Genomic DNA, 16307 nt, shown 5'->3' on the forward strand with positions numbered 1-16307 from the left:
AATATTATTGTAACAATTTTTATTATTGACCAATCACACATTGATGATGAGCATGAATGTACAACGTCCAGCGGGGGGGGAACTACAAGGGACATCGTTGGGGTCGCCTGTGGGTCCTCCAATCAAAAGGCCGGATGCTCTCGGAGGGCTTTTTCACAACTTCAGGCAAAATACGGCATTGACTCTAAGGATTTATTTAGATTTTTTCAAATTCGACATTATTTGATGACACACAAAGAATGGGACAATCTTAAAGAAGCTTCATCTAATTTTGAACAATATTGGATTGAGATAGTTGAGAACAAAATGAACATTAAAAATACAATATCAGATATATATGGCAGGATACGTATGGACTCTTTAGTGGACACACTGGATGTGAAAGCTAAGTGGGAACTGGAATCTAATGCCGTGATTGCTGATGGAGAATGGGAGAGTTCTTGGTTGCCCGGGCAAAAATGTTTAAGCGGCCCAACTTGGAAGGAGTTCAGCTGGAAGTTAAGAATAAGGTATTTTAAAACTCCCTTGATAATAGCTTCTTATGAAAATGACTGTTCTCCCCTGTGTTGGAGGGGCTGTGGCATAACGGGGGACTTTTCCCACATTTTTTGGGACTGCCCTAAACTGATGAAATTCTGGGAAGAGGCAAAAAAACAAATAAGTGAGTTTTTAAAATCAAACAGACCAATTGATCCACAGCAAGTTATTATGGGTACAGCATCAACAAGCGATTTAAGGAAAAACCAGGGGTTTTCGCTTAGAGTTCTTCTGTTAATTGCACATAAAATGATCACAGTAAACTGGCTCAAACCCCACCCACCTACTGGACCAGTGGCGTCGGAGGCTTAAGGATGTAAACTGCATGGAACGCATGACAGCAAACTTACGACTTCAGACAGACTTATATCTTGACAAATGGGCATCCATCAAAAAATATTTGGAGAGTTGAAGATATTATCTCTATTTGACTGAGCTAGATGTTTTTTTTTTTTTTTTTTGTTTTTTTTAATTTTTCGCTTGCTAGTGAGGAAATAAGTGACCTATAAAGAATATTGTATAATGTGTATCTTGTTATGAGGTTTTGTAAGAATGTGTGTGACTCTGTCAAGGAACCTGTTCTAATAAATGTTCAAAAGGCCGGATGCTAAAATGTCCTCAGGCACGACGCTGAACCCCAAGTTGCTACCGACGGCCTGGTTGGCGCTTTGCAAAGCAGCTCTGCCGCCACCCGTGTGTGAATGGATGAATGCAATCCAGTGTAAAAGACCGAAATAAGCGGAGGCCAATTCACCGTGTCGAAAAGTTTGACACGCGCAAGACGGTCAAACCCGCCAAACTCTCCGAGGAATTCTATGGGAGCTCAAGGAAAGAAAGGAAAGAGGTTCCAGCTCCTTGACAAAAAATGGCAGTTTCGTTGAAATGGTGCATACTTTCCAAAACAGCGCAAGTGGTTGTAAAAGATTTGATGATGTGACGTGTAGAATTGCCACAGTATTTGGAAATAGTGATTATGACCTTTCCATTACATTATATCTTCCGCCGTCTCAAAATACGTAACTGTGCCGTGACCCCATGGGGTTTGAAAGGTTACATCCTGATTTAGCTGACCCTCCCTTGACACGCTTGAAAAGACCAGGTCCAGAGATGCTGTAGATAATTTAAGCGCGGTGATGTAGTTCCTGAAAGCTAAAAGCGGCTGGCACATCATTTGCGCGTCAACCGCAAGCATCAGACCAGAGTTCACCAGATGATGATGACCAGATGACAGTTCCAAAATAAAAAATATGCATGAGAACCGGGGAATCGAAAGGAGGAACTGCCTGGGTGAATCAGAAAAAGTACATGTTAGAGGTGAAGAAATCAGAAACGTCACCCAGTGAAATCCAGGTTGCTGCACAGCGTTGTTTAAATATGTTGCAAATACTGTTGATCCCCAAAGATACTGCGAGACAGTATTACGTAACCGCGTACACTAGAGCATTTTCTAACCGCGTCTGACTGGCCCTGATGAAGAGCACAAGCCGGACCTGGGATGGAGGACCTGCAGGTCACTCGCAGCAGTGACGCAAATCTGAAAACTCTGGCCCAGAAGAGACTGTGGTTAAAGTGACAGACGAGGAACTGCAAACTACTCCTTTTGTATTCTTTTGTCTTTTTTTTTCTCTGAAAAACCGACCTGCTCATTTTTTGGAAATAACGCCGACATAACGGCGGGTCAAGTCAGATCATATTCGTACAATTTATTTATTTTATGGACCAAGTCACTAAAGTTCACAAACAGACAGGGGAGCTGCAGGAGATACAGGAGATCTTTCGTGCGACATGAAATAACCCTGTAAAATAACACACTTTGAACTGCACTATTTTCTGCACTTTGCAGAAAATATGTGTGCACAGATGCTTTGAGATAATACTTTTTTATACCTTAAGATTTTATTTCATTCATTTAATTTTATTTTATTTTATTTTATTTTATTGTATTTTATTTTATTTTATTTTATTTTATTTTATTTTATTTTATTTTTTTTCTTATTTTATTTATTGCTTTTCTTCTCATGTCATTGTCTGTTTTTAGTATGTTAAATGAAAATAATTTGTCAAAAAGTTAGACATCCGCTGCCCAATTCGGGATGGGTGTTGGATCAAAAGAATTCGACTTAGTAGAGTTTGAAAAAAATAAACAAAAATATACTCAAAAAAGAAAAGATGATTTATTTTACCTTTAACACAAAATACTTATTCTCGAATCCATGATATTCAAGCAAAAAATAGGCTCTTCCTCAGATGCAGAAATATGTGTTAACAAATATGTTATTGTGGCGCTATTTTTAAAAGAAGTAAATGATTTTTTTTTTTTTTCATGTGATTGGAAAATTCTCTTCATAAATCTAAATGTGGTTCACTGATGGCATGGCTGGGTTTGCGATTTCTAGTTAATTGTGACGCCGTTGGATGTTGTTCTTTGGGCAGCCGGCGCGAGGACAAACTGAGGATCCCCAACGGCTGGTTGTGTCACCTGGCGCCGGAAATCATCCAGCAGCTCTCGCCGGAAACGGAGGAGGACAAGCTCCCCTTCTCCAAACAGTCGGACGTCTTTGCTTTCGGGTGAGTGACCTCCGACCCTCCCCCACCCCGACCTTTGACCTCGCCAACGGACACCTCTCAGCAATCAGTCTTATTATTTCTTTATTTTCTAATCGGTCTCAAGAAGGAGACGGCCTCTCCACAAATTATTATCAGCAGCAAAGTAATCATTTATACTGAATTTTGCGACTGGCATAATTGATGTACTGGCATATTTACTTGTTCTCTTTTTTACTTCTTTACTGGCATACTTTATACTTATATATACTTCTTATATATTGTCACATTTTGTTTAGGTAAACTTGTTAATACAAGCCCTACCTTTTTATATACACTGCTAGCAGAGTTTATTGTTAATTTTTATTGATTTCCTCTAATTATTTATTATTGTTATGTTTTACTTGAAACTCTGGCACAACAATTTCCTTATAAAGGGATAAATAAAGTTATTCTTATTCTTATTCCTATTGTTTATTCTTAGTTCTTCTATTTTTTTATAATTTTTCATGCACTGTCCACTTTCTGCAGTGTGTGGTTGAAAACACCCCACTGTGGAACGATTATAGGAATATTCTATTCTATAATATCATATCGGTTTATCATATTGACAGATAGGATATAAAATGAACAAAGACTGTGTGCAATATATTCACTCAAAACAAAAATATAAAATGAAAAATGTGAGGAGAAACACGATAAATTAAATAAAATGCAGTGTACAGGGTCACAGAATGATTGTGCAGTGAACATGATGCAGGTAGTAAAAAAAAAAAAAAGAAAAGGTAATAGGTTTGATGTCTGGAGGATGTATACAAATAAAAATAAATAGATATTATTTCACAGATGAGAGTAGCAGTTGATGTGATAAAATTAAAAAAAAAAAAAATGACGCCTGTAAGCACCATCGACACCATTCTAACATGGTTGTGTATTTGTGATGCAGACCTGTGGCTATGCAGCATGGACGGAGTTGTCAGTTTCTGAATAAGTTGCTCAAATCCCCCACAATGTCATGCAGAGGGTGGGAGGGAGTGACCATGACGGACATCCTCCTCTAACCTACCGCCTCAACGAAGCCCACAAGGCGATCCGGGACCGAGATGACCCGCCTGACAAGCTCTTTCAGTCTTTTCCCGTCCCTCTGGGAGCTTCCACAGCCCCAGCAGACCTCTGCACAGAGTGGCACAGAAGCCGCCGCAGTATCTTAAAAAGTGCTTAACAGTGTCCGGCTCGCCGCCGAGGGAGGTGGAAAGGACTTGGCCCTTGTTTTATACAGGACAGCTGTGTTGTTGGACCGTCAAACCTGTTGAAAAACAGGTTCAGTTCGTCCACCCATTCCCGGTGTCCGAGTTCCGTCCCCCTTCAGCTGCCTTTCCTGTGACCGGAGGTCTTCTTCACACCTCGCCGGCATTGTTCCCTTTCAAGCTGCCCCTACCAGTTTCCTCCTCTTCTTCTTTCTGAGCAGCGTTTTAGTTCTGGGGTCACCCAAAATTTGCCGTTTTGGAAACACCGCACCTCCTTGGTAGGTTCAGTGCTGTCCACACAGAAGTTGTGATTCATGTGGTCGGACTGGCGGTCAGAACAACACTCTCCAATCTGTGGTGTCCAAAGAGTCTCTTAGAGCTGCTCTGGTCTCCTCAGTCCACCTCCTCACAAACCTTTTCATTGGTGGTTTTTCACCATTCGCCATAGGTGTGTAGGCAGGGAGCAGATGAACCAGGTTGCGGGATGTACATCATTATTGCGTTATGGTGTTCCCTCTGGAGGTGGTATAGCTGAATGCTAACCGCTAGCAACTCTATGACTCTGGTAAAACGCTACTCCAATGGCCTGATGTGCCGTGGGTTACTTCATCTTTTATTCATAGACATCACAATGCCCCCTCCTTTCCACTTACCGCTATCCACTGCAACTTTAGGCTACCTCCGGCTACCTCCTCCAGGTATTTCCTCTGCAGTCAGGTCAATGCTGTTAATTCCTCTACTGTACCATCGTTCTTGCTCCAGCTTTGCTTCCTTTAAACCTTCTCCTTAATTTCTTGGGGATCTCCCGCCTTTCCGTGGGGAGTAGCTTCATGTTGCCCTGTGCTAACAGTTGTTCACGAAAAAAAAACAATGGAGTTGTGGTTGAACGGATTTCCTGATGTAGACTGAAGCAGTCCTAGTAAAAGAAAGACAGAAGTGCCTGGTCTCAACACTTGTACATCCATAGTTGCACACTTCAGTTTGAGTCAATTGTCTCCTTCATAGATGACATACAACCATTCCCCATATCTGGTATTTTAAGGGTTTCCAATGAATCTCCTGCTTTTGGACTGAGGGAGGAAGCCAGAGAACCTGGTGGAAACCCTCGCAGATACGATGGAGATCATGGAGTCTCCACCAAGAAAGGTGTCCTGTTGGATCTGTGTGCCGCAGGGCAGAGGCGCCAGCCACTGCACGGTTTAAACACCCAAAAATTGGTGCGGCTGATCAAGTGGTAAAACAATCAATCAAACAGTTAATTGTCCTTTTGCAAGGCCTATGAATTTTCCACTTATCGCTGGGAAACATAGGCACAGTTTGGATTTAATATTAACGTTGTCTTGTGATCATGTATGCCGATGATGGTGTGGATGTTGACCGCCCTCTCTGAGCATACCGAGGACAAGTTTTTTACAGTGCAGGCCAATTGCAGGCAGGCGTCGGCCATCACAGGACAACCGGGGCTCTGATTCCAGCTTGAGCTAACGCCGAAGGATTCGTGAAAAGCCGGGTTTCGGCCTGACGTTCGGGGATGGAAGTCCAATGCTCCACAAATGTCGAATCAGATCGGTTTTATGTTTTTCCGCCGCTCGTCCTCCTGCATGTCATTACGCAAGCGACGCTTCCTTTGAGTCCCACCCGGATCCCCCGTCATGTCCGAGCCTTTCCTCCTTCAATTTTTAATTTTCCCCCTAAGTTGATTAAGAATCCCCACAGCTCCTGTTCCTCTTCCTCCGCTACCATTACTGATTCATTTGCGGGGGCGGACCCTGGTCTGACGACTCCTAACACAATTGCGTTTTCAAGCGTCCCCCTCCATAAGGAGATATCGTTACGGTATCCTTCTAGAAGGGGCATTTGGTGTGCAGCTGCTCCCTTGGCCAACTTTTGTTACCTAGAGGTGACCCGTCACCGTAAACCTATTTTTATACTCCTCAAACTTTCAGGGGCGGCATAGCAAAACGGTGAAGCTCCTCCTCCAAAGCCCCAAGGTTGGCGTCGACATTCTGACGGCCGCGTGAAACCATTGCATCCAAAACGAAAGTTCATTTTTAAAGTTCACGCGATCGATCTGATTTGTAAATCCCCCCTCGTACATCCTTGTACCACAAAGTGCCGTTCATTAATCGCTACTGTCACGTAAGGAAGCACCGGTGGTAGGATATATAAAACATAACAAATGCAGTGGAAATACAGCTAAAGAGATATTGGTGAGATGAGATTAAAAGCAAAATGTAAATAACTCCCTTCAGCGACAGCAGTGTGCCACTACTTCTCCTTTTTTTTTTCCAGAGCAAAAATTACTCAAAGAGAGGATTGTGAATGGAAAAAACAGGTGCAAAGAAAGGGTTATAATAACTACATTACTATGTAATAACAGTTATTACTATCACAGCTCTAAATATTTGAAAAGACAAATGGTAAACAGGAAAGAGGCTCCAAAGAGGAATTTCTAGGTCTTTAATTTTGCTTTTTAAAAGCATGAACATTCTCTACCGCTGGAAGCTTTGGGTCAAATCTTCCTCGGCGGCTCGGCTCCAGCAGAGACGTCAGCCGGCTGAAGGTGTACTTTGGAAGTCAGCGGTTATTATCCCCCGGACCAGAACGTCAAAGTCTCTGACTCTTGTCTCCGCAGCACCATCTGGTATGAGCTCCACGCACGTGAGTGGCCTTACAAGAGTCAGCCAGCGGAGGTGATCATATGGCAGATCGGCAGCGGCATGAAGCCCAACCTGGCCCAGACAGGCATGGGCAAGGAGATCTCGGTGAGAGAGGACGCATGTGACACACACTCATGCTTTGTCGTCATCACACACACATACACACAGCAAATAGCAAAAATGTAGGAAAAAAATTGTATACATATCTTCCTTTTTAGGTGCTACTGATGACAAAATAGCTTGATGCTAAGTCATTTAGCATGAAATATATGTATATAACAATATGACTACTATATTTTTGCGCTCTTCATTTCATAATGTGACTAAGCACACACACACACACACACACACACACACACAGAAAATATCAGGAATGCAGGAAAAAAATATATATGTATATAGTTATATACATATACCCTTTTGGTGCTCATGATACAAATAGCTTGGAGCTAATTCATTTAGCACAAATATATGTTATATAACTATATATGTATAAAATGCCCTTTTTCATTTTCATTCTACAAATAAACAGTTTTAAGTGATAGTGCGACAAAAATAAGATCATGAATTAAAAAATTAGCTTAGCTTTTTATTGTAGCGTAGCCTCGGGGTCTGTGCTGAAAAATCCATGCTTACGGTTTACGTTCAATGTTTTGTTTTCAGAATTGTCTGATTGCACTTTGAATATCTTACCAAAATTATCTTTTTACATTTCTTTTTAAATTAATTTTAGCTTTCATTTTTCTTTAATATTTATTGAGGCACATAAATAGGATAGGCATGTATAAATTTGAGCTCCTGCCGACTCCTTTTTGTTTTTAATTTTTATTGTTCCTTTTAAATCTGTATTTTATGTGTATGTATGTCTGTGCAGTGTCCTTGAGTGTCGAGTAGGGCGCCTTAAATGAAATTGAATTATTATTAAATAATTTAAATTTATTTTTACTACTATATTATTATATTATTACTAGTATTACGAGTTATTCATACCCCATTTTAAGAAGTGCTTGGAGAACAAACATGCACATGTGAAAATGTTTAATTTTATAAATGATTGAACGTGCTGGCTAAAGAAATCGAAAAAATGAACTAAATAAATAAAAATGTATACATTATTCAGCCTAAAACAAGAGAGATACTATCCTCCTCCTCCAGCACACCGGAGCCTTTTAAAATAGCAAGTGGGGGTTAGTGAGGCAACTCCGATGGAGCGTTAGAAAATAGTCCTTTTAAAAGAAAAAGAGGAAGAGGTTGACGGCGAGGGGACGTCGAGCGAGTTGCCTGTGTGTGTGTGTGTGTGTGTGTGCGTGTGTGTGTGTGTGTGTGTGTGTGATCGCCAGCTCTTTCCCTCGTCTTTCCCCCAGGACATCCTGCTCCTCTGCTGGGCCTACAAGCAGGAGGAGCGGCCCAGCTTCTCCAAACTGGTAGACCTGCTGGAAAAGTTGCCAAAGCGGAACCGCCGCCTTTCCCACCCAGGGCACTTCTGGAAGTCAGCTGAGTATGTTAAATGAGACGAGGCGGGGCCGGGCCGGGGCCGGGCCGGGGCCGGGCCGGGGCGGGGGCACCAAACACAAACAAACAAAAAGCAGATCGACCACTAGAAAGACAGAAAGAGAGAGAGAGAGAGAGAGAGAGAGAGAGAGGGGTAACACACCTCCTGAGAGAAGACCAATCCGATAGCCACCCCTGCAGGTGTGTGTTTTCACTTGGAATGTCGCCGTGTGTGTGTGTGTGCGTGTGTGTGTGTGTGTTGAGGCCGACCCAGCCGGGAATTCGTTTCATTCCAACCACACTGGACATCTTTATTTTATCTATTTTCACTTTTCTTTTCTTTTCTCCCCGTCAAGCGACTGACTTGTTTCCTTCCCGTATGATTTTACGTTTGCTCCCTGGATCTGTCATTGGGGACGGTGACTCTGAGCGGATCACGCCATCTTGGATTTTTTGGGACTCGCTTTTAAGAACAAAAGATTTCCATGCCTTTATTTTTGTTTTGTTTTGTTTTCGGGTGGGAGGGTGAATGTAACTGTTGTACTTCCCGGAGTGTATAATTTTCACGACTGTCTTACCATTTGTGTTCATCTCGCCACTCAGAGATGTGCCGGTATACGATGCCCGCCATTCTCATGATTCAATTGGCCGTCACGTTTTTTTTTTTTTTTTTTTGAGTAGTACGATGACACCTGATGCATCGTTTGTCGCGGGTCGGTTCCAACTCGGCGCTAGTTTTAAAGTTCCTTAGCCGCCCTTGTCCAACGGTCCTTGAATGCTGCTGCTCAGTTGGCGACAGGTTCTTACCTCCTTGTGTATCTGCAACAGATGCTATCTATTTAGCATGCTTGCTAGCTTTGACAATTACACTAAAAAACTAAATACTTCCTCTCAAACCAATCATTCGCAAACCAGACCATCCCAGCTGTCACTGGGCGAGTGGGTCAATCATAGGGCCGCATATAGAAACATGCAACCGTTCACACTCTCATCCGCACATCATATCGAGACACACAATTGTTGACCCTCTCGTTAACTTGCATTTTAAATCATATAACTGTTTACCCCCTCATTTACTTGCATTTAAAGACATACGACTGTTGCCCCCCTCATTTACTTGCATTTAAAGACATACAACTGTTGACCCCCTCATTTACTTGCATTATAGACATACAACTGTTGCCCCCCTCATTTACTTGCATTTAAAGACATACAACTGTTGACCCCCTCATTTACTTGCATTTAAAGACATACAATGGTTGACCCCCTCATTTACTTGCATTTAGAAAAATGCCATTTTTGACCCCCTCATTTACTTGCATTTAAAGACATACGACTGTTGCCCCCCTCATTTACTTGCATTTAAAGACATAGAACTGTTGCCCCCCTCATTTACTTGCATTTTAAGACATACAACTGTTGCCCCCCTCATTTACTTTTATTTAAAGACATACAACTGTTGCCCCCCTCATTTACTTTTATTTAAAGACATACAACTGTTGCCCCCCTCATTTACTTGCGTTTAAAGACATACAACTGTTGACCCCCTCAGCCACATGTCATATAGAGACATACAGCTGTTCACTCTTTCATCACCAACTTCATATTGAGACGTACAGTCATTCTCTCATTCACATCACATAGAGACATACAACCATTTCTTCTGTCATTCACATGTTTGAAAGGAACCCCAGCGCAGAGATGGGGAGAACATGGAGACTCTACACATGTGGGCCCCTTGTCAGAATTGAATCAGGGACCTTCTTGCAATCAAGCTAAAGTGCAATCCACTCAAACCGCACCTAATTTCATTGTTCCAAAATCTACTTGATCTTGGTTTCTTTGTCTCAACGCTGTCCCAAGGTGGTTAGCAACGTTAGCTAACTGTCAATTGCACCGTTCATGGCCCTAATTCAATGAAGCAAATATTGACATTTCTGCAGCTGGCGCAATGTTCAGATGACCAACTGTGAAGGGAAGGGAATCGGAGGAAGTGCTCTGACCGAGTTCAGGGAGCGATACTTCGAATATCTGTACGGGCACATCTCTGGTCCATGTCTGCATTGCCGCCAAGCCTCAGCGCCCTCTTCTTTCATTTACGACAAAAACAATTTGAATGTGAAGAAACCAAGCGGGTGGTAATCCGCAGGGCTATTTATGGAAGTAATTTAAAGACGGACGACGGCGAGGGTCCGAAACCGGACGTCTTGTTTAAAAAACAAATTTGAAACAAATGAATCCGTCCCTCCCGAAGCCCGTCAGCAGTGCTGCAGGGGGCGGCCTCGAGTTCCCGTAAGAGGCGATCCCGACTGATGAAGATGATTCGCTGGTGACTAGGTGAACTTCCATCGTGGTCCAAACCAACAGTGTCCGTGTATGTGTGTGTGTGTGTGTGTGTGTGTGTGGGGGGGGGGGTTATGAACCCAAATACTGGGGGATTGACCCCAGATCTGCTGCTCCAGAAGGTGGCAGGGTCACCTGAGCTTGGTGATTAAAGGGGTACTCTAAGGTCATGTGTGAGCAGAACCAATCAGGCAAGGTCCCTGAGTACTGAAGTTACCCCATGTCAGGTGACAACGTGGTTTGAACCCTCTCCCCTGCCCTCACACACACACACACACACACACACACACACACTGGACTGAAGACCCTCCTGGACAAGTGGAGAAACATCTGCCGACCCTTCAAGGCGACTCCAGCACTGCTGACGCGGACAGACAGGAGCGTCGGCCATCCGAGTTTGAGTAAAAAGCCGACTCCCGGTTCGATAAATCGTCCCTTTAACGCATTTGAGTCGACCAATCAGTGACGCCGGAGGTGGGGGAGGGGGCGGGGTCACCTATCTAGTTTGCTCTTTGGGACCCTCCTTCACCGCTGCCGCCGCTTTGCGTTAAATAGCCTTTTTTTCCACCTCATTCCAACTCATCTGCCAGCAAGGGGTTGGTGGGGAGGGGTGGTGGGCTACAAACCATCTGCTGCTGTCTTCTTCTTCTTCTTCTTCTTCTTCTTCTTCTTCTTCTTCTTTTCGGGGCGGGGGGAGGGAGGGGCTACCTACTTTGGAAATGCCGGGACTGAAACATTGTAAGTGGGTCGTTTTATATTTGTACTGTTTACAACTTTCAAGTGCATGAGATGGACTACCACAGGTTCTTATCATATATATATCTACATACGGATATATATATGAAGGGAAAAAAAAAAATCACTCTATATAAAGATTATGTGAGAATTTTTTTCTTTTTTTCTGATGAACTCTTGTGCTTTTTTTGGATCGGAACCTTACGACGTCGGTCTTCGCGGGACGGCTTCTCTTCGATTGCCCCCCCCCCCCCCCCCATTAGACACCACCAACGCTAGCTTAGCACACACGAACGAGTTAAGAGGCGGCCAATCGAAGAGCTAGCGCCCGCGCCAAGTGTACATACCGGACTGTAGGCCTGTTCTGTCGCCGTTCGCCGTATTATCGACCCCCCGACCTCCTGACCTCCTGACCTCCTGCCCCCCCCACCCCACCCCCACGCCCTTCGGTGAATTCTTGGACTCTTCTTTCTTTGGAATGTAAACTGTGTTGTGTTTTTCCTTCTTTTCCCTTTTATTTTCTTGTCGTTATGATTTTCCTCTCCACCTCCCCCCCCCGATAGCATCTTAAAGTATCCTTTTGCTGTTGTTCTTCCTTTTCTTTTCTTTTTGCTGCCTCCCCAGCCTTCCCCAAACCCCTCCTCACCCTTGTGTTGTGGATCGTCGCTCCGACAAAGCTTGTATTTGATGATGCCTTATGCCGCGCCCCCCCCCCCCCCCCCCCCAAAAAAAAAAAAAACCCTCCCCACCCCTCCACGGCTTTGTGACAAGTAGATTTCTTCGGGACGGCGAGCTCTTTTCTTTGCACTCGTCCTCAACAACAACATCAACAACGAAAAAAAAAGTGTATGACAATAAAAAGATGATTCATTTTGGATGTTTTCTGTTTCCTTTATGTCACCTTTCTCTTGTTCAACCCCTTTTTACCCATGTTTTTACCTTGGTTGGGTTCTTTATTTGTTCATTTATTCCTTAAAATGCACGTTTACACACCGGCGGTTGAGTCACATCACCCACCCATTCACCCGCCCCTAAACCCCTCCCCCCCTTTCCCAAAAAGTGCAATAATCTTAAAAAAAAAAAAAATAATCTTTGACGTTGTGGCTACGTTTCAGGCGCGCCCTTGTGATTTCCTCCGATAATGAAGCGGTAATTAACCCTCCGAACCCCAAACGCCCGGTGGCTGGTTTGAAATTTAAGAGCAATGGAAAAAAAAAAAAAAAAAAAGCAAAGAAAAAGAAAATTTTGGTATTACAATGAGAAGTTGCAAAATATCCTTTGCTTTTCGTCGGTCCTTGAAGGTGTGCAGCAGCAGCGGGGAACATAATACCGAAAAAGTCTCATTTCAGAGTCACGCCTCGGCACAAATGCAATTTAATGGTTATGTAAACACACACACACACACACACACACACACACACACACACACACATGATTCTGCACCGATCGGCACTCAAGCACCAATTGACAGAGATCAATAACCGTGCACAGTTGTGACCAATCTGAACTGCAGGATGTAAAAAGGGATCCAAGCAGTTGAACAATAGACTAGCAGAGGTTTCACACCAGGAAACTATATGTTCAAATGTTAAATATATATATATGTATATATAATATTCCATATTCCTTCAATTTGGGGAAAAAGATTCAGGATTTTTGTCTTCATTGTAGTTATGGCTCTAGCTTGTCCTTCACCTGACTGTCGCGCTTCCTCTAAGGCTCCCAGACTTCTTGTTCTTGCCGAGGTCGAGGGTCTGCGTCCGATGCTTTCTTTGCGTTTGGTGCTCGAAAATAATTATTATCACCTGGAGGAGCAACAAGCCACCGGTAAACCCCGGATTCCTGGCTGAGGCTCGATCATGAGTAGCTAAAAAAAAAAAAAAAATCTCACCGGGTGTTAGGATACATTCAAAAGCTTTGTAGCAGTTCCCGTTAGCTAGTAGCTAGCAAAGCATGCAGCTTAGGAAGCGTGATCTCGCGTTATTACATGTCATAAACACCAAAACTGAATTATCAAGGGTTCACGACTTCTTTCGCACAGTCAGGACCTGAATTGGGTCCTCACTGTCAAGCGAACGACTATTACACATTAATAATACGCTTATAAACAGTTAATGGTCATTTTTATTTAATGGATGTGTGGTCGTGCACGTGTCACGTGGCGTTCTAGCTCCCGCCGCCGCCCCGAGCTACACCGGCTTTCTGCAAGAGACGGCGCGAGTTTGCATGATGGAGAGGCCTCTTCACTTCTTCCCTATTTTCTTCCTCGTCCTTCTGTAAGAAAAGAAAAAAAAAAAAAAAAAGCGGCCTCGGGGGTCGCGAACATCTGCGACGACACTCGTGTAACAACGGAGGGAAAAAAAAAAAACGGTTAGGCAATCTGCCCGTCGTATTTCGGTAAACGGTAATAATCGTGTTATTACCTCGACCGCGCCCGTCCGAGGTGAGTGAATAACGTGGAAATAAATGTTGCTTTATTTTGTAATTAACTCTGTCAACATGCAGGAAGTCGGTGCAAGAGGCCGGTCGGGGTGAAACATTTTAAGCTTTTAAGACATGAGGGATTTTTATGTTTTATTTTCGTCACTTCCCGTCCGCAAACAGCATGAGAACCTGCTGGAACACACATCTGGGGAAGTTTAGAGAAGTGCTGTCGACACACACACACACACACACACGTGTAGACACACACGTACGTGCAACAGAGGAGGAGAGGCTGGACGTCCTTCACCCTCGCCGGGAGCTCCGGAGGGTGAAATTCAGGCCGGCGTCGCCCTGAAGGTCCTGGCCAATCGGGAAGCGGCGCCAAAAACGTAACGCCAAAGACAAAAACACCCCCATTAAATCAGCGTCCATTAAATCCTCATCCCAGCTTTTCTCAAAGGGCAACTCAACAAGTAAATGAGATAAATAATAAAATAATATTTCTAAAAATATTTCTAAAAAAATATTTCTTTAATATTATTTAATAAGATTTAAAAAAAAAAAAGCAGATAATAACGCATTGCGATCCTCATTCGAAGACACAATGTGTTCCAAGTCTCTACCCTAAATACTTACACGCTAGCAATGTCAAACAATACAAGAGCTCCTCCCGGCCTGCTGTTTGTTTTCATTTAGATCCTTTTAATCCTGAGATCATTCATAAATCCACCGCAAAGCACAAGCTGTGTAATAAGCGTGTAATAAACGGTAAATAGTTAAAAGACTTCGGCTTCGGGTTCCCCTCCCCGACCGCCCGTCGGAAAATGCGTTTTGGATCGCACGGAGTCTACAATTTCGAAGCCGTTTTAATTCGATTTTAATTTGATTTAATTTGCAGGCGGGATGCTGAAGAGAGATGTTGAGGTACCCTCAAAAAAAAAAAATTAAAAAAATAAAGGAAAAATGGTTAGGCTGACTGCATCGCTGCACATTTTCTTTTCTTTTTCTTTTTTTTTTTTTTTAAAAAAAGAAAAACTCATTTTCATCTCACGCAACACCAAACGATAAGCTACCACGTCGACCATCTGGACGTCTCTTTTCCTGGTACTTTTGCAGCCTGTTAGCGGTTAGCGGTGCGCGCTGTTGCTAGGCTAAGCGCCGCGCGTTAGCCTCTCTCTCTCTGTCTTTAACACTGTCTCTGTCCCTCCCCCTCCCACCCACCCACGCCCCCCCCAACCCCCCGCCCCCCCTTCCCCCTCCAGGCTCTAACCGAGGCATCGATGGGACCGCGTCTTAGCGTGAAGCTCGTCCGCGGCTCCGCTCGCATCTGCTCCACCGCCTGCTCACTGCTCTTCCTCCGCTCTGCAGATCTAACGCAAACACACACACACACACACATACACACACACACACACACACATCCCTCCCACCACCACCCCTGAACGCCTGTTGGACCCTTTAGCGGTTAGCATTAGCCCACTCTACCCGGGTGGGTGGCACAAATCGCCGCGGACTTTCATACAGAGAGGCCTTTTCTCCGCTCTATGCCTGAAGCCCTTGTCTTTCTTTTGGTTGGTGTGTGTGTGTGTGTGTGTGGGGGGGGGGAGACGACGCTCACGCCGCCGTTCACGCTCACGCCGCCCGTTCACGCTCCGCTCAAGCCTCAAGTACGTCACCGACGCCATGACTGCCTTCCTTCCCCGACAGCGTTCACGCGCAAAAGTCCCACGTCTGCCTCCAACCGTGCCCTTTGACCTCTCCTGCCGAGACCCCTCCCAGCGTCACCCAGCGTCACCCACGGCGACGACTCTCTGCGTTATTTTTGTTGTTCGAGACTCAACGCTCGTGAGTCCGAACCCTTACCGGAAAAGGTTTTTCCCAAGTCGTCGGGTTTTTCGTAATGGAACGCGTCGTTAACTTGGTTATTTCGTCACGTCTGCATGCTGATGAGCGCGCCGACACTCCTTTTTTTCTTTATTTTCAAATATAATTTCATGTTCCGGCGGGTCCGTTTGACGTGAATGACAGAGTGAATGGTCGGATGTCTCCAAAACTAAAAATCGATATTCAGGTCCTCGAGGTCTGCCGTCCGACGGGGAAAGCGGTCAGGATTGGTCAAGAACCCGAGTGAGCGGCTTGAGTTTCAGGAAGTGAACCCGAGACGACCGCCGTCGCCGCGGGTCACGTGATCGTGGCGCCATTTATCCGTCGCTTATTTTGAACCTTTCGTCTTTTTGCCTTACGTCCGCTCCGACTTTCTCATCTTCGTCTTCGGGGAGAAGAATATCTGATCCTAATTTTATCCATTACGTGGTCCGCTAACTCA

General features: G+C 44.2%; 1 protein-coding gene across 4 annotated transcripts in view; it reads left to right on the forward strand.

Annotated features, from left to right (window-relative positions):
• ksr2 (kinase suppressor of ras 2) overlaps positions 1-15683 on the forward strand; it is a 114753-nt gene extending 99070 nt beyond the window's left edge. For 2 of the 4 annotated variants that reach the window (XM_086169780.1, XM_086169782.1), the window contains 4 exons: positions 2971-3105; positions 6964-7093; positions 8353-8486; positions 15244-15683. In XM_086169780.1, the coding sequence (XP_086025906.1) occupies positions 2971-3105; positions 6964-7093; positions 8353-8486; positions 15244-15250 (406 nt within the window). In that variant the 3' untranslated portion in view covers positions 15251-15683. Of the gene's footprint in view, positions 1-2970; positions 3106-6963; positions 7094-8352; positions 9733-15243 lie in introns of those variants that run through there. The other 2 variants (XM_086169779.1, XM_086169781.1) reach the window with 1 other exon arrangement.
• Positions 15684-16307: the final 624 nt, after the last annotated feature.

The sequence above is a fragment of the Fistularia commersonii genome, chromosome 22 (genome assembly GCF_037954325.1).
Source record: "Fistularia commersonii isolate RoL2024-O1a breed Wild chromosome 22, RoL_Fcom_v1.0, whole genome shotgun sequence".
Taxonomy (NCBI): Eukaryota; Metazoa; Chordata; class Actinopteri; order Syngnathiformes; family Fistulariidae; genus Fistularia; species Fistularia commersonii.